The sequence below is a fragment of the Lissotriton vulgaris genome, chromosome 8 (genome assembly GCF_964263255.1).
Source record: "Lissotriton vulgaris chromosome 8, aLisVul1.2, whole genome shotgun sequence".
Classification (NCBI taxonomy): domain Eukaryota; kingdom Metazoa; phylum Chordata; class Amphibia; order Caudata; family Salamandridae; genus Lissotriton; species Lissotriton vulgaris.
In genome coordinates, this window is record NC_141696.1 from 429072302 (window position 1) to 429091002 (window position 18701).

The following is an 18701-nucleotide window of genomic DNA, read 5'->3' on the forward strand; positions in this document are numbered from 1 at the left end:
ACTACAGCATAGCAATAACATCGGTATATTGTACAATATGTTTTCCGAATGAAGGAATCCTCCAAACGCAGACAGACATCTCTCACTTTATCTTCGCTGTTAGACTTCCTATGGTGGTTAGCAAAAACGTCTATTGTGGTGGCCGAAACGACAGTATTATTAGTCTCAACAAAGCTGTTAGATGTACATTAAACATGGGCGCTCAGTTTTCAATAAGCAAGTTCTGTTAATGCGTTTGAAACGTAAACCTACCAACCATTTTAGAATGGTAGGCTTCTTTACTGGAAACATCAAGCAAATTATCCTCTATGCTTTGCATACGTCTCCTATCCACAGTCCGTTTTCTGTGTTTACGAAAAGGTGGTGGAATCCGCAGCAGCATTCCGTGGTGATTTACAGTAGACTCCTGGGGCCCGGAGAGCAGAAACCGCAGGGCCAAGACATGCAGCCCCAGGTCCCGCACGCTCCGCCTCACTTGCCCAGCTACAAGTAAGCGCCAAGTCTGGCAGGGGGACGTGTGAAGGGGTGTCCCTGTTATTGTTATTGCGGGCGGAAACGCCCCCTTTGCATGCATCCTGCAGAATCAGTGCTCAGCAACATTAAATACTGCTTAAGATCTTCTGTGCCACCGCTGGGAATTCTCTGGAATTTTATCTATTGCAACTTTGAGCTTTAAATTATATTTTGCTATTTTATTCTAACGGTTTAATAATATTACACAATTGTTGGAACGTGTGCTGTTAAGTCGAGAATAATGTAATAAATGCTTCATATGCAGAAATGGATTGTGAGTGCTGTGATTTATTTAGAAACCATCCACCTTTTTAAAGTTTTATTGAAAGGTGTCTGCCTTTCTGTTACAATGTGGCAAACATCTTATCACTATTTAATTGGCAGTTTGTTTCTGTTTTAGGAATCATATGTATCTTTTTAAGCAACATATGCTAGTATAATTTTCAAAGCAGTTAATTTTTAAGACCTGTACATTTTTAACCCGCTTGTTGCTAACTGTATCCAGTAGAAACAGCTGTAACTAATTGGGCAGTTAGACTTTCTTCTAGGCATTCTTTCACAAATGGTGTAGTTTTTTTAATTAGCTGTTTTTATTATGCCCTTGAACCAATGATTATGACACCAATTTACAAAAAAACAATGTTAGCATGTCAAGGATTACATCAACGCGGAGAGAGGGTTAGACAACTTTGAAACATATGCTTGTCCAATAAATGTTTTTAATTCGAGAAATTACTGTATGGGACGTAAGTCAGCAGTCAGAAAAGGTGGTCCTTAAGTTGCGAAAGATGGAGAGAGTGGGGTCATTGTTCTTAAATTGGACAATAAAGAGTACCGGTCTGCAATGGCTGACTGGTAAAAGGCGTGTTTCTTTGCTGTAGATGTTATTTTTCGATGTACAAGGGGGGCAGCCGACCGCAGGGAGGTCCCCACCCCCGGGCTGATTGGGAGGGGCTAGTGGGGGGGGGGTTGCATCAGAGCGCCAGCCTTGGGCTGGTTTTGGGCTCCCTCGGTTCCTACTGGGGGAGCCCAGCTATATAATCCTCTGGCCCCTCCTCCCGGCCACCATTTTAGGTTGAATGACCTGGTGGCCGGGAGCTCATTAGTTAATTTAAAATTTTTGAATTTTGTGGGTTTTATTCGTAGTCATGGCTAGTGAGGATTACCGAGTTCTTGAGGCGATCCGCCTTCTCAGTGAGGCTGGACGCCTGGACCTTGTGTTAGGTGACGTGCCTGGAGCGGCGCGTCCTCGGCGGCAGGCCTCGGCGCGTGTTGCGGCGGTAGTCGCGGCGTGTGGTTCGCCGAAGAAGTCACGAAGGGAGGCGGTAAGTGAGAGGGGCCGCCCGCGCTCCAGAAGAGCGGCCCCTGGTACCGTGTCGCATGCGGGGGGGAGACGGGTGCGCCGCGCGAGGCGGGATTGGAGGAGGGTGTGGTGCCGGCTCCCCTGGTGTCTGTGGGGCTGCCGGTGAGGTCGCTTTCGGTCCCCGCTGCCAGAGGCAAGCGGGCCGGTAAGCGCGGAGGCAGGAAGCGCTCGGCTTCTGCCTCCGTGTCGCATGACGCAGAGCTATTGAGTGGGGAGCTGGCGGTTGATGCGCATGCGCGCGCTGGAATCCCCGGGCCTCGCGCTGGCGGTGAGGGTGTTTTGCCGGCTGTTGGGCCTACTGGACAGTTTATGGATCTCACGGATTTGGGGGCTCGAGGGAATGGACAGGCTGTAACTCCGCTTGTGTGTGCAGAAGCTGGTGGTGCTCGTTTTTCGACGCCGGCCCGTTTTTCTGGGGAGGTTGTGCGTGATGGTGATGTTGCTGTTGGTGCAGTACAGTCTGCATTTGTACCATATAGCCCCTTGTTGTTTTCCCCCCCTGCCTCAACCCGGGGGGAGGTACTTTCTGTGCTCAGTGGTTCTGTGGGGGAGGGGGAGTGGGCGCAGGTGGAAAGGAGGGCAGGGGCAGGTTTGCTGGGTCAGCAGTCTGGTCGTGTTTTGTTGGGTGATCCACAGGATGTTTCTGGGGCTGGCAAGGGGTTCGTTGAGCCTTCTGTGGGCGGTGCTGTAAATTTTTCTTTGCAGGAGAGTGGTGATAGGCAGGTGGGTGCTAGATCTTGGGAGGGTTTGGATGTTTTTCCTTTCTGGGCAGAAGGGGTTCGTGATGCGGGCAGGGCTACACTCATCCAGGGCACTGATATGCTGAGTGGTTTTGGGGGCACTTTGAGTTTTCCGGGTTTGCCTGTTGGGGGGAGATCACTTGGGAGGATGGGGCAGCCCCACTCGGATATGCAGCAGAAAGGGCAGGGTGGGCTGGCTTCGGGTCCTGCGTCTAGGATTGTTCAGGAGTTGTTGAACTGGAGTAGTGGTGGTGAGGACGTGGAGCCTTCCCCTCCTCGGCGGGAGTTGTCGGTTCGATCTAAGGGGTCTGTTTCTCAGGAAGTTGGTCACGTGCAGTTTAAGGATTCTAGTTTTTGTATGGCTAGTGGTATTGATAGTTTTGGTCGTTCTAGTAGTAAGGGTTCCGGCACATCAGTTCAGCCTTTTTCTTTGCAGGTCAGAGAGCGTCGTGGAGAGGCAGACTTGGTAGGGTGGAGTGCGGCCCAGTTGCACCGAGGAGAAGGGAGGGTGGAGCCTGGCGCGGCATACCCCGTACCGGCGAGGGACCCCGGCGCGGTCAACGTAAGCAGGTCAGGCGCGACCTCGTTGGCCCCAACGTCTTCCTTTCAGGATCTCGGCGCGGTCAGCAGAAGCAGGTCGGGCGCGTCCTCGCTGGCCCCAACTTCTCTTGCTACAGGTATCAGCGGGGTTGGCAGAAGCGGACCAGGCGCGTCCTCGCTGGCCCCATTGTCAGGTTCTTTGGATATCGGCGGGGTTGGCAGAAGCAGGACCGGCGCGTCCTCGCTGGCCCCACATGCTTCTTCTCATCAACAAAGGGATTCATCGTTGGTTAAAGTGTACAAAACTGGTCAACGTTCGGGGGAGTACAGACGGGTCCAGTCGGCTCCCCCGCCTCAGGTGTCTGTACGGGCTGGTAAGGCCCAGGTTGGTTTCAGAGGTCCGCCAAAGGTGTTGGCCCCTCCTAGGTTGGAGGAATCGTTGGTTTTAGATTACGATGAGGAGAGCCCTGAGGAGGGCGAGATACGTGCTGAGGGTGCAAGGGAGGGGCTTTTTCATGCTTCTGATGATGTTTTACAGGCACCGGTGGTGGTGCGTCCGAGAAATACAGTCGCCAGACCAACCCGGGAGAGCGGCCCCGCGGTGAGGGTTCCTCGGTCAGGCGACGATGTTGAACAGATGGCATGGAGAGCGAGGCCGGCCCAGCTGCCTTTATTGAATCCAGGTGAGCTTGCTGGTCCACGGGACAAGCCGTTGATGGTTTCTGTTGGAACGGGGGGGGATCCTCCTGCAGAGGGTGTGGATCTTAAGCTCCATAAAGGTCGTTATGTTAAGGATCAGGGAGTGGGCACGGGTGACGGGGGTGTGGGTTCTAAGGTGGATTCTGGGACTGTCACAGAGCCCATGGAGGTAGGTAAGGATCCCCCACACAGTAAGGAGCTTAAAATAAAGAAATTGCCTTACATGGGCGTCACGAAACCGTTGGGCGCTCATTTAATGCTGTCCACTAAGGAAAGGATTTGGAAAGGGGAGTACGTGGAATTATTGAAGCTCTTACATAGGGAAGTTAGGTCTAAGGAGGGGTCTAAGGAGGAAGAGTACGAGTTGGCCAAGCGCCCTAAGGTTCCTTTGACCATCGAAAATTTGACTGCGGCATTTCTTATATATGCTAGCGTGTACTGTGAGAAATTCCCTGAGCGCTGTGTGGCCCTGTTTAAGTATATGGATGTGATCAGAAAGGCGCAGATTACTGGCAGTGGTTATGCCTGGTCACAGTACGATGAGGAATTCCGGGCTCGGATGGCTTGGGATCCTGAAGCGAAATGGGGGGAGTTAGATAATGACCTGTGGCAACACACTATGGGGGCATCAGCGGGTGGTAAGACGATTTTCACAGCTAGTGGGTATCCATTGCCTTCACGGCCCTTTCAAGGTAAGCCCACCCGGGGAGGGGTGGGTGCAGCTGCGTCAGTTCAACCTGCCGATGGGACCTGTTGGGATTTTAACAGAGGATACTGCCCGAGAGAGTATTGCAAATTTAGACACGAATGCTCCCAATGTGGTAGAACGCACCCACTGTCCAGGTGTTGGGGGCCTCGGGTTACAAGGGGCAGGCAGTGGTCACAGCAGTCAGCCAATGCCCCTGCTCCTGCACAGCAGCCTCAACCTAACAGGGGGGGGAAAGACACTTCTGGAACTGGGCCCAAAGGCTCATACGCCAGTTAATCCTTTTCACTTGGCTGTGGCTCTGAAGGGTTATGGGAATGTCGAAGCTGCTAAGTTATTGTTGGATGGTTTTCAGGAAGGTTTTCGTCTTGGTTACACAGGGCCGCGGTTGCGGCGGTGGTCAAAGAATCTTTTGTCAGCCAATGAACATCCAGAGGTGGTACAAGACAAATTGGATAAGGAAGTGCGTGAGGGAAGGATGGCGGGTCCTTTTGATGATTGGCCCTTGGAAAATCTTATTGTCTCCCCAATTGGTGTGGTACCTAAAAAAGAGCCTGGGCAATTTCGTTTGATTCAACATTTGTCATGGCCGGAGGGCTCATCAGTTAACGATTTCATTGATGGTGAGGCCGCTTCCGTGTCTTATTCTTCAGTGGATGTGGCCATGGCCCTGGTTGTATCTGCCGGCACTGGTGCGGCAATGGCAAAGTGTGACATCAAATCTGCATTTCGTTTATTGCCGGTACATCCTGGGGATTGGGATCTTTTGGGGATTCAATTTCAAGGAAAGTGGTATGTTGATAAGGCTCTTCCAATGGGTTGTTCCTTATCCTGTGCGCTATTTGAGACCTTTAGCACATTTCTCCAATGGTTTTTCACCGACACGTCAGGACACCAGCTTTGGACTCACTACCTGGATGATTTCTTTTTTGTAGGTGCTCCCAATTCCTCAGCATGCCAGAATGCTTTGCGAACATTCCAAACTCTGATGGAATTTTTAGGTGTACCCTTGGCACCCGAAAAGACAATGGGCCCCTGCGCGACCATGTCTTTTTTGGGGATCGAAATTGATTCTACTGTTATGGAGGCACGCTTACCAGTGGATAAAAAAGCAAAAATGTTGGACCTCTTACATGTGATGTTGAACAAGGCAAAGGTGACAGTGAAGGAAGTTCAGGTGCTGCTGGGCCATCTTAATTTTGCTTGTAGGGTGGTCAGGGCAGGTAGAACTTTTTGGAGGCGTTTGGGTAGAGCTCTGTCTGGTCAGTTTTTACCTCACCATCACGTCCGCTTGTCAGCAGGTGTTAAGGAGGATCTGCGGATGTGGGTAGCCTTTTTACACTCTTTCAATGGCATTCCTCTGTACAGAGAAGAGAATTGGATTTGGGACGTCCAAATTTTTTCGGATGCTGCAGGCAGTGATGGTTTCGGTCTTTACTGGCAGGGCAGATGGTGTGCTGAACAGTGGCCTGCTGCGTGGAAGAACGGAGGCAGGAGTATTGCCTTCCTTGAGCTTTTCCCTGTGGTGGTGGCGCTGACTTTGTGGGGTCAGGAGCTTGCTCACAAAAAAGTGCTGTTTCGAATTGATAATAAGGCTGTAGAGGACATTATCAATCGGCAGTCGGCCAGGGATGCTCACATCTTGAAGCTCTTGCGAGTCTTTGTGTTGGGGTGCTTGACGTATGACATCAGTTTTAAGGCCTTACACATTCCTGGGGTGGACAATGACATTGCGGATGCTTTGTCTCGTTCACAGTGGGAGAGATTCCATGGGCTAGCCTCGGAGGCGGACAGGACGCCGACCCGCATGCCAGAACATCTGTGGACTGTAGGCGAGACAGGGTTTTGCAGCTGGTGGTAGGTTCGCTCGCAGTTTCCACTAGGACAGCGTATGAATTGGCCTGGAAAGAGTTTTTAGAATCTGGGGCCGGCTGGCGCGCTCCGGGCTGGAGACGATCTGAAGATGTGGTACAGTTCATTCTTCACTTGATAGACAGGGGTCTGACACGTGTGACGATTGCTGGAAAATTGGCTGGTATTGCGTTCATGGGCAAATTACTGTGGGGCTATTCTCCTTCGGCAGGGGAGGTGGGTAAGCGCATGCTGGAAGGTTGGTCTAGGGAGAGGGGTAGGGGGCATATGGTTCGCCGACCTTTGTCTTGGCAGACGTTAGCCCGAGTTTTGCAGGTTTTGCCCTCAGTTTGTTTGAATGAGTTTGAGGTTTGTCTGTTTTCTACTCTTATGGTTTGGATGTTTTTTGGTGCTTTCAGAGTTTCTAAGTTACTGGGGTCGAAAGTTACTTTTGGGGTGGGGTGGGAGAATGTTCGATTTTTGGAAACGGGGTTGCACGTCTGGTTGGCTCGGGCAAAAACTGATCAACACAGCAAAGGGAGGGGCATTTGGCTGGAAGCTTCTTCCCCTTCTGAGACGTGTCCTTTGAGGTGGGCCGGGCGTTTGCGGGACTGTTCGGGGGCCGCCTTTGAGGGCCCTGTTTTTCGACATGTGGATGGTTCCAGGGTGACTGAGTACCAACTGCGCATGGTTTTGCGTAAAGCGCTGCGCTTCATGGGCTTGGATGAGACACAGTATGGTACGCATTCTTTCAGGATTGGGGCAGCAACAGAAGCTCATAACAGGGGTTGGTCGCAGCAAGACATTATGTCTTTAGGGCGTTGGTCCTCCAACTGTTTTAGGCGCTATGTGCGTACTGATCCTGTTATGGCGCCTGCGGATGATAATTTTTCTTGAGTTTGATGCTGCTTTTCTTTTTCAGGTTCAGTGGCCGGCCCCCGTTCTACTGTCATGACGATCTGGATAGTGGGACATTCCTTCATTAGGCGCGCGGAAGATCAAGCTATAAGAAGCTATTTTGGTTCCACACTTGGTTTTAATTCTCGTCTTTTTAATGTTGTATGGAAGGGGAAGGGAGGTATGATCTGGAGGGAGCTTATCCCGGCCTTGAATTCTTGGTTGGTGGGAGGTATTTGTCCTGACGTGTTGCTCTTGCACCTTGGGGAGAATGACCTTTGTGGGGTGAAAGGAGTGGTTTTATTGAGAGCAATGAAGAAGGATCTTTCTCTTATTCGTCAACAATGGGCGGGTTGCCATGTTTTATGGACAGAATTGGTCCCTAGAAGAACTTGGAGGGGTGCGATCAAGCCTAGGGCGGTTGATAAGGCGCGAAGGAAGTTGAATCTGGAGGTTTCCCGTTTTTGTAGAGATCTGGGTTTTGGGCGGGTGTCCCATAAGGACATCCGGTATGACAATGTGGAATTCTTTCGCAGCGATGGTGTTCACTTATCTCGTATAGGGATGGATTTATATCTATTGGAATTGCGAGAGGTGCTCTCCAGGTGTTTGAAGATTCAAAATTTCTTGGGTTGAGGTTCTGGTTCCTTGGTTGGTCGGTTTTGGGTGGGCAGAAAGAGAGGAGGGTAATTCCTTTCCCCCTCTTTTCTGGGTGGCGGAAATTGGGCGTTCTTGGTCAGCTGGGACATGAAGGTTGTTGGGTTTTTGCTAAAGTTGGGCTATGGCTGGAAAAGTTTAAATAGTTGTTTCGTGGGGTGGTTACAAGGTTTTGGGTAATGTAAGTTGTTGGTGGGTAAGTTTTGCAATGTGATGTTTTGCGGTGGGTTGGGATGATATTTAAATGATTATCAGGTTTTGGTATTGTTTGAATTGTAATTATGTTGTGCTGGGTGGGGGCGGGGTTTGTGACGTGTTAGGGGCGGGCCTGACGTTTGGGGTTGTAAGGTAACATCTTATTTAGTGAGGACTAGTTTTGTGAGGCGGTTGCCAGGTTTGTATTGTTGTAAATATGCACCTGTTTCAATAAAAGCGGCCTTTTGCACACTTCCAATTTGGTCTGGTGTCTGCTCACCCCCCCTCACCCCTCCCTCCCAAGGGGGGCTTGGGGGGGGGGGGCAGCCGACCGCAGGGAGGTCCCCACCCCCGGGCTGATTGGGAGGGGCTAGTGGGGGGGGTTGCATCAGAGCGCCAGCCTTGGGCTGGTTTTGGGCTGGTTTTGGGCTCCCTCGGTTCCTACTGGGGGAGCCCAGCTATATAATCCTCTGGCCCCTCCTCCCGGCCACCATTTTAGGTTGAATGACCTGGTGGCCGGGAGCTCATTAGTTAATTTAAAAATTTTCCCTCCCTCCCTCCCTATTCTCGGTTAGCTCTTTCTCTTATTTTCCCCGGGTTTTTTATTTATTTATTTATTTCATTATTTATTTGTTTTATCTTCCATAATTTTAGGGTCTTTTGTCGGAACAGGTGGATATGGGGTAACAAAACATGTTGTTCATTGTCGCTTGGAACAGGTGCCGTGCGGAAATTGGGCGTTCTTGGTCAGCTGGGACATGAAGGTTGTTGGGTTTTTGCTAAAGTTGGGCTATGGCTGGAAAAGTTTAAATAGTTGTTTCGTGGGGTGGTTACAAGGTTTTGGGTAATATAAGTTGTTGGTGGGTAAGTTTTGCAATGTGATGTTTTGCGGTGGGTTGGGATGATATTTAAATGATTATCAGGTTTTGGTATTGTTTGAATTGTAATTATGTTGTGCTGGGTGGGGGCGGAGTTTGTGACGTGTTAGGGGCGGGCCTGACGTTTGGGGTTGTAAGGTAACATCTTATTTAGTGAGGACTAGTTTTGTGAGGCGGTTGCCAGGTTTGTATTGTTGTAAATATGCACCTGTTTCAATAAAAGCGGCCTTTTGCACACTTCCAATTTGGTCTGGTGTCTGCTCACCCCCCCTCACCCCTCCCTCCCAAGGAGATTGACTTCCAAGCATCCAGCCAGTGGAGGGGGTGACGTCGTTGAATTTGCCCACAAAGTATATACCCTTGCTGCAGAGTTTAGAACAGCCATGAGTGGAGTAATTCATATTTGGTGGTCTCATGCTGAAACAGCATATTTGAAGCCTAGTTATTTTATTTTTTGCAGTTTTTTTGTAGCGCAAACTCGACCCAAAGGTGCATTACATGAGCACCAGTTGTATTACACAAGGACACATTCATTTTTGGTTGGCATCAGGAGATTAAATGATTTGATCAGAATCACCGATGTTGAGCCGAAGCCGAGGTTCGAACATTGTTCCCCCACTCCAAGGTCGCCAGCTTTGATTCTTACTCCAGATCCTCTCCCTATAGTATAGACATAACATTAATTTCATATTTCCCTATAGTAACTCCCTTCCACCTCCCCTTTACTCATCCCATACCCCCTCCTATGCATATAAATTCCATTTAAAAATACAAAATCTAGACCCTTCCCTCTTTTATCCCTACACTATACTTTTTCAATCCAAATAACATGTCCACTACTCAATTGAATAGCATATTTCCCTATACTAATTCCAATTAATCCTGTTTGGGTTCCGTGGCCTGCTAGTCATCGAAAAGTGCTTCACTACCTCTTCAGGGGTAGCAAGCGCTATATAAATGCAAAACGTTTCCTATTCTATCCCTCCACTATCCTTCTCAAATTAAAATACAGACTAACATATCCACCGCTCAAATTACTTTCATATTTCACTATACTAAATCACCACTAATCCTTTATGGGTTCAAGCGCATCTACACCTCATCAGGGGTAGCAAGCGCTACATCAATGCAAACCTTTTCCTTCTTCTATTCCTCCACTATCCCTCTCAATCCAAATAACTGACAAAAATATCCAATGCTCAAATTACTTTCATATTTTCACTGTACTAATTCCTGAACCTCATTCCCCTCAATGCCACTCCACTCAACTCACCTGTACCCCACTCCAGTGTTCACTATTCTACTCTATGCTACTCCAGAGTACGCCACTCCACTTTATGGCATTCCATTCTATGCTATTCCACTGCTATTCTACTGTACCATACTTCACTGTACATCAGTCAACTTTATGGCACTCCACTGTACTCCATTTCACTCTATGCTATTCCACTGTACGCCAATCTACTCTAACCCACTCTATGCAAGTCCAATCTATGCCAGTACACTCTACGCCACTCCACTCTATGCCACTCCAGTCTAAGCCACTACACTCTACGTTATTCTGCACTGTGCTGCTCCACCCTACACAACTCCAAACTCGCACTACACTCTACACTATTCCACTTGACACCACTCCACCGTACGCCACTCCACTCTATACTATTCCACTCTAGGCCTCTCCACTTCCCCTCTACGCTATTGTACTGTATGCCACTACACTTGCTTACTCCACTACATGCCGCTCCACTGTATGCCACTACACTCTGTGCTACTCCACTGTACACTATTCCACTCTACCAACTACACTCTACACCACTCAACTTTTCATCACTCCACTGTACGCTATTCTACTGTATGCTACTCTAATGTACCATGTTCTACTTTACTCCACTCTACGACACTATGCTCTACAACTGCACACTTTATGACTCTCTCCTCTACTGTACTGTACCACACTCCACTCAATCTACAAATCTTTTATTAAAAAAAAAACATTGAAATTCAATGAAAAACACAAAGGGTAAATCTTAGTTATAGTTAGGAAGGCTTTATTTATTTTTTCTTTAACCTCTTTGCTTCACGCGTCGGCCAACGGCCGTCGCGAACACTACCTCGGTAGTGTGCGCACGTCCGTTGGCCAATGCTGCCCGCCCACTCATTTAAAACGCCGCACCGTGGCAGAATTCGCGCCGCGGTTAAGCGGATACAAACTAAACTTAAGATACACAAAAATTAGAAACTCTTCAGTTATAATTATACCTTAAATTTATAATTTATGGACCACCTTTAAATTTATAGAACTTTATTTATTCTTTAGCTACAAACAAAAGATAAAGTACACAAGAGTATATATGTTTTACTTATACATATACCTTTAATTTATAATTTGCACAACACCTTTAAATTATCATAACTCGTGCACCTCCATACACAGTGTATTCAGCTCGATAGCCACTTTACAGTAACTCTAACTCGTACCTTCTCCATGTATTGCTTGTACTCTTTTATAGTATACTAGCAGCCCGTCCCGACGTTGTCCGGGTATGAATTGCTGCCGGCCAGTAGTATATTGTTTTGTAGGATTTCGTTTTGATAGCATTTCTTATCTGTGACAGGCCTGTTAAACGCTCCGATTCACAGTGCACTGCTGATGCACTTAAGAGTGCGCGTTCAGTAGTGTGTGAACTCGAGTTTCCCTACTTTATTTTTCCTTGTAATATTATATAGCGCGAACTCGACAACATGGCATGAGCACAATTTACATTACAGAAGAACACATTAATTTGTGGTAGGCACGGGGAGACAAATAGATTTGCCTGGAATCACAGGATGGTGAGCTGATGCCGAGATTCGAACGTAGCTCCCCAGCTGTAAAGTTCGCAATTCTAGAACTTGTGGTGGGAGGTGTGTCTAAAAGTGTATATTGGTGCTGGCCATCAATGAGAGAGACCTGTGCATTTTTCAAATGGGTGGTGAAAAAATATGAGTATGTTGCTGGAGATGTGGGCCGCCGTGCCACCAATGTACTTACCGGGGGATGGTAAACACCCATTATTCCGCAACTTTCTTTCCGCATACCATCACTCCGCATACTTTTATTACGAAAGTACCATGACTCCGCAATGCCATTATAACGCATGGCATTACATTTTATATGCTTTTACCACGCATACATTTACAACTAAATTTGTTGTAAATGCATGAATGGTAAAAGCATGTTTTTTTAAATGTTTGGATAAGGTAAGTATGGGTATAGGGGTATATGTTTTGGGGTGTTTGGGTAATTTAAGGGTTCAGATATAGTTTTGGGTTATGGGGTACAGGGGTAGTTTTAGGGTTTAGGGATAGGTATGGGTTTTTGGGTACAGGAGTATTTTTAGGGTTCAGGGCTAGGTTTGGGTTTTGGGGTACAGGGGTATTTTCAGGGTTTTGGGCTAGGTTTGGGTTTTGGGGTACAGGGGTATTTTAGGGTTCAGGGCTAGGTTTGGGTTTTAGGGTACAGGGTTATTTTTAGGGTTCAGGGCTAGGTTTGGGTTTTGGGGTACAGGGGCATTTTTAGGGACCAGGGGAAGGTTTGGATTTGGGGTACAGCGGCATTTTAAGGGTTCAGGGCTAGGTTTGGGTTTTGGGGTACAGGGGTATTTTTAGGGTTCAGGGGTAGGTTTGGGTTTTGAGGTACAGGATATTTATAGGGTTCAGGGCTAGGTTTGGGTTATGGGGTACAGGGGTATTTTTAGGGTTTAGGGATAGGTTTGGGTTTTGGGGTACAGGGTATATTTATAGGGTTAAGATGGGTTAGTGTTTAAGGGTGTTGGGGTATTTTAAGGAGTAAGGGTGGGTTATGATTATGGGGTGCAGGGGTATTTAAAGGGATCAGGGTGGGATTAGCACACAATATGAGACATGGCATGAAGGGCGGAACGTACCACACGCCCCCAGCGTTTGTCACGCCCCCCAGCACACGCCCACAGCACAACGCAGACACGACCACAAGGGACTACTTTGCTGGTACGATTCTTTTACCTTTTAAATGTATATGGTGGGCGTCTGCATAGCCTATGTCCTTCTGCTGCAATTGCCCTTTCCAACGCTGTATTGGGTGTTGTGATTGGCGCTGTGGTTCCTGAGATTACCCGCCCCAAATGTTTCGGCTCTCTCTTAATTATATTAGTACGGATAAGTTATACCATGTAAAATAATATTATTTACAATAATGTTTATGACATCACAAATCATATCTTTTGTGAGAACTCATTGCATGGTAGATTGGCAAGTATTTTAAGTTAGGTTTGTATAGGAAGAATAAATAAAGCGTTCCCAACTATAACAAAGGTTTAACCTTTAGTTTTTACATTGAGAGATATCCGATCTTGAGTATTTGTTTCAGTTGAAAGTAAGTTTACTGAGGCCAGCTGAGTCCTCATGCCGCAGACCCTCTGCTCCTCCAAGAAGATGGTTGAATTTTGATCTTAAATGTAATTGTGACAGCAGCAATACATTTAAAAAGTACCTCAAAAGACCAAAGTAGTGGTTGGTTAATCTCATCAATCTTTACCATGCCCTCTAAATGATTTGTAGTGCTTGAGTCTCACTATGGTTTTTCTCTGTGGGAACGTACAAGAATGCACTAACCTGAATTACTGATCCAGCAGGAGCGATATACTTTTTCACAAATCTCCAAATCCACAGCCAGCCATAGACATTAGTTGTCTACCAATAGAGGCCTTTTCAGCTCATTTGAAGTCCAAGTTTGGTCAGTTTGCTTCTTGGATGGGCAGGAGACAGGGGTCTGCAGGAGATGGCCTGATTCTAGACTTGACAGGGTGGTTTCTGTATGCTTTCTTCCAACATGTTGATAATGTGGACCAGTAAGAAGGCACAGTAGAGCCCAGGCTGCTGTATGTTCTTAGTCTTTCCAGACTGGCCTCACCAGGTTTCGCATTCACACGAATACAGCAAAGAGATCAGATGTGCCTGCCCCACAGGAAGGAGCACTTTACACTGAATGGAGGTAGAGAAGGGCGCTACTCCTATCCATATAATCTCTCAGCTTAAATAAATGTTCCTCAGTTGACCTTTCAAGACCCAGACCTGGGAATGTGGAGATCCTGGAAGCTTCCAATACATAAAATCTTCCCCAAGAAGATCCGATAGGAGCAAATGACTTGGGTTCTGTAACTGAGCAAAAGCGAAACACATTAAATCCGTATTTGCTCAGTAGATGATGTGATGTCTCCTTTTTGCCACCCAGTTGGAGCAAGTACAGCTGAATACTTGCAATACCTACCTTGTCATCATTGATACCTACTAGAAGAGACTTGTGAAATCTTTCTTTGTGGCAAATTAATCAGTTGAACCATCTGACAGGTCTAATGCGTTTGTCTCCACCAAGTACGTTGCCCCAGCACTCCCTGGGATCTAAATCTAGTCCTCTGAAGGCTGAAGCCTTTCCAACTCGTGGCATCCTATAACACAAAACTTCTACCATGGAGATATTTTTCTTGGTTGTCATTACATTGGTTTTGTGCTTATTTGAGATACAAGCCCTTTCCACCTCTGAACCTTTTAAGATATTTCATAGGTATAGGGTGGCGTTTTAGTACGTTTCAAAAGTACTGTCAACATTTCACTTGAATACACAGATTGTTCTCATTTTATTTTCTTCTTCTTCTATAATTTGGTTGTCAAGCATATACTGCTTACGAGGGACCTTTGATTGGACCGACAAACATTTTATGACCTTTAGGGGTAATGATGCTGGACGAGTGGCTCTAGTTGCCAGCATTGTCTGGTGGATAATGTCACACATCACTTGTTGATGCTTTGTGCATGAGCCCAATATCTATCCACTGTCAAGGCACATTGCACCAGAGATAAGGTGGCATCTGTGGCATTCTCCAGACTTGTGCAACACAAAAAGATGATGGACGGAATGTTGAACATTGTCAACCATTCACCCCCAGTCACAGATCTGGGTTTAATCCATTGTTATTTTGCTCACACGCCACCCCAGTTCAGACATAGCCATATGCAAATCAGCTTTGACCCTGTGCCTCATGGGAACAGTCCAGACCGAACTGCTAGGCCATGTCTTCTCTGGACAGGAATCAAGCATCCTAGGACCGGTTTCGGGCTTTTAGCCCTCATCAGCCAGGATAGCTTGACTCCAGTGGCGTAGTGATCACAGGACCCACGTCTGGGCATACCCTTCCTAATTAGGGTGAAAATGCAACACAAAAAGATGATGGACAGAATGTTGAACATTGTCAAACATTCACCCCCAGCCACAGATCTGGGTTTAATCCATCGTTATTTTGCTCACCACGCCACCTGGTTCAGACATAGCCATATGTAAATCAGTCTTGATCCTGTGCCTCATGAGAACAGTCCAGACCGAACTGCTAGGCCATGTCTTCTCTGGACAGGAATCAAGCATCCTAGGACCGGTTTCGGGCTTTCAGGCATCATCAGCCAGGATTGCTTGACTCCAGTGGCGTAGTGAGCACGGGACCCACATCTGGGCATACCCTTCCCAATTAGGGTGAAAATGCAACACAAAAAGATGAAGGACGGAATGTTGAACATTGTCAAACCTTCACCCCCAGTCACAGTTCTGGGTTTTTTCCACTGTTATTTTGCTCACCACGCCACCCCAGTTCAGACATAGCCATATGCAAATCAGACTTGACCCTGTGACTCATGGGAACAGACCAGACCAAACTGCTAGGCCATGTCTTCTCTGGACAGGAATCAAGCATCCTAGGACCGGTTTCGGGCTTTCACCCTATGTGGGAAGGGTATGCCCAGACATGGGTCCAGTGCTCATTACGCAACTGGAGTCAAGCTATCCTGGCTTATGACAGCTGATGTTTATGTTTATGTTTCTTGCGTTTTTTATAGCGCGCAAATACCCGGAGGTGTCTCGGTGCTCAGTCTACAGAATGATACTGTGGCAAAAAAAAATTACAGTGAGAAAAGGCAGGTTTTTAATTTCTTCCTAAAACTAAGGAGTGTAGGAGCCGTTTTGATGTGAAGGGGGAGAGTGTTCCAGAGTTTAGCAGTGGAAATCGTGAAACATCTGCCCCCCCAATTGGCTCTTTTAGTTCGCAGAACTTTAAGCAGATGGGCAGAGGAGGAACAAAGCGTTCTTGCATTTTCAAGTGGGCAGAGGGCGTCTTTGAGAAACTGTGGGCCTAGGTTATTGATAGCTTTATAGGCGATGCACAGTGCCTTAAACTTTGTGCGGCTCTTGACAGGTAGCCAGTGCAGTTGTTAAATGTAGGGGGAGATTGAAGCAAACTTAGGGATGCCCAGTAAGATTCTGGCTGAGGCGTTCTGAACTAACTGCAGCCTGTTAAGGACTTTTTCCTGGGCGTTCAGAAAAAGGGCATTGCAGTAGTCTGTTTTTGAGAAAACCAACATACTAATTAAGGTTTTGCCAGCTGAAGTGGGAAGGAAGGGTAACAGCTTTTTGATCCTTTTCAGGATGAAAAAGGACGAGGAGACCACAGAATTGACATGGTGATGGAAGGTCATTTTGTTGTCAAACGTGACTCCAAGATTGCGGACCTTAGTGACAGGTACTGGTGGAGCTCCCATCTTCGTTGGCCACCATATGGGGGACCAAGTAAGTTCCAGTTTCCCGAATGTCATCACCTCTGTTTTGTCCGAGTTAAGTTTGAGACAATTTGATGGCATCCAGGAACTGATTGCCAGCATTCCTTCTTGAAAGTTGGCAGCAACTGCTGCGCCATCGTTCTGCACCGATAGCACCAGTTGTGTGTCGTCGACATAGGTCGTAAGGGCAATACCATAGGTTTTTATCACCCTCACCAAGTTCGCTACATAAATATTAAACAGTGTTGGACTTAGCGAGGATCCCTGCGGCACTCCGCAAGGAAGGGTGAAGGTAAGGGAGGATAAATGGCCCATTCTTACGGTATGTGGACGGTCCGTTAAGAAGGAGGCAAGAAGCTCTTTGGCCTTGTCGTGAATGCCTAATGCTGAGACACGGTCGATCAATGTGACATGATCGACCGTGTCAAAGGCTGCGGAGAGATCCAGCAGTATTAGTACTGCCGCTCCACCTTTATTCAATGTCATCCTTATTTCATCTGCCGCTTTTAGTAAGGCTGTTTCGGTTCCATGACCCTGTATAAACCCAAATTGGGTTTCATCTAATAAGTTGTTATTTTCTATAAATTTGGAGAGTTGTATATTCATGGTTTTCTCAAATATCTTTGCAGGGAAAGGGAGACATGCAATGGGACGATAGCTGGCTGGGAGGAGGGGATCAAGTGTGTTTTTTTTAGTAGTGGCCTAATGATAGCTTCTTTCCACACTGGGGGGTAGAAGCCCGTGCTGAACATAGCATTACAGATGTTAGTCAATGCGGGGGAGATGACTTCTAGGATGAGATTGAGAGTGGCAGGGGGACACGGATCTAGGGGTGATCCTGATTTTGTACTGGAAATTAAACGTCTGATTTGTTCCTCAGTGGTTGCTTCAAAATTCGAAAGAGTAGGAGTATTAATAGGGTGACATTGATTGGTGGTGGTGGTGGGAACCGAGTGGGTGAATGCTGAGAAAATAGAAGTAACCTTATCTTCAAAGAACTCAGCAACAGAGTTACAGAGTGTTTGTGAAACAGCAGGACGCGGAGTGGGGGGATTAGACAGTTGAGTGACTACCTGGATTAATTGTCTTGCAGAGTTTTTTGCCTGATTGATTTGGGAGGTGTAGTAATCGCTCTTTGCGGAGACAATAAGATACTTGTATTTGGAGAGGGCGCTTTTATAAAGGACTTTGTCCGTGGGGTTGTAGTGGCGGCACCAGAATCTTTCCAAATTTCTGCAATATTGTCTCTGAAGGCGAAGGGATTCTGTGAACCAAGGGGCCGAAGGGAGCTGTCTGCTACGATGGGAGGTTTTTACTGGTGCTAACGTGTGACATGCCATGTTTAAAATGTTGAGATAGTTAGTAGAGGCTAACAATGGGTCCTGTTCGGTGATGTTGAGGCTGTCAGACAACATAGAAGCAAGGTGAGAAGTGTTGATATTTTTCCAGTCTCTGAAGGAGATAGGAGAAGATGAAGCAATCGAAAGAGGAGTGGATTTAAGTTTGATGGAAAAGCAGACCGCTGAGTGATCCATCCAAATGAGAGGGATCACGTCTGCAACCACAATGTATGGATTAGTGGTGAATATACCATCCAGGGTATGTCCCGCTTTGTGGGTAGATTGGTTGACAATTTTCTGGAAGTCGGCTGCTACTAGATCGTTAATTAGCGTCGTGGTGTCAGGATCACAGCTGGACTCAAGGTGGAAATTAAAATCTCCCAGAATGGTGTAGTGAGGAGCTCCAGCTGTGACCTCGATTAGGTTATTAAGATTGTTGAGGAATTTAGCTCTGGACCCTGGCGGGCGATAGAGTAAAATGCCTACAAATGATTGGTTGTCAGAGAGACAGATGGAAAATGACAAGGCCTCACAGTCATTGTGTTTAAGATCAGTGAATTTAACTTTGAGGTGATCCCAGAAACCGGTCCTAGGATGCTTGATTCCGGTCCAGGGAAGACATGGCTTGGCAGTTCGGTCTGGACTGTTCCCATGAGGCACAGGGTCAAGACTGATTTCCATAGGGCCATGTCTGAACTGGGATGG

At 47.2% G+C, this 18701-nt stretch overlaps 1 protein-coding gene across 1 annotated transcript in view; it reads left to right on the top strand.

The window, feature by feature from the left end:
* Positions 1–340: 340 nt before the first annotated feature.
* The window catches only part of LOC147697138 (cohesin subunit SA-2-like), a 741253-nt gene continuing 722892 nt past the window's right edge, over positions 341–18701 (top strand). Inside the window, exon 1 of the mRNA XM_086934206.1 lies at positions 341–489. Coding sequence (XP_086790332.1) covers positions 443–489 — 47 coding nt within the window. The 5' untranslated portion in view covers positions 341–442. The remainder of the gene's footprint in view (positions 490–18701) is intronic.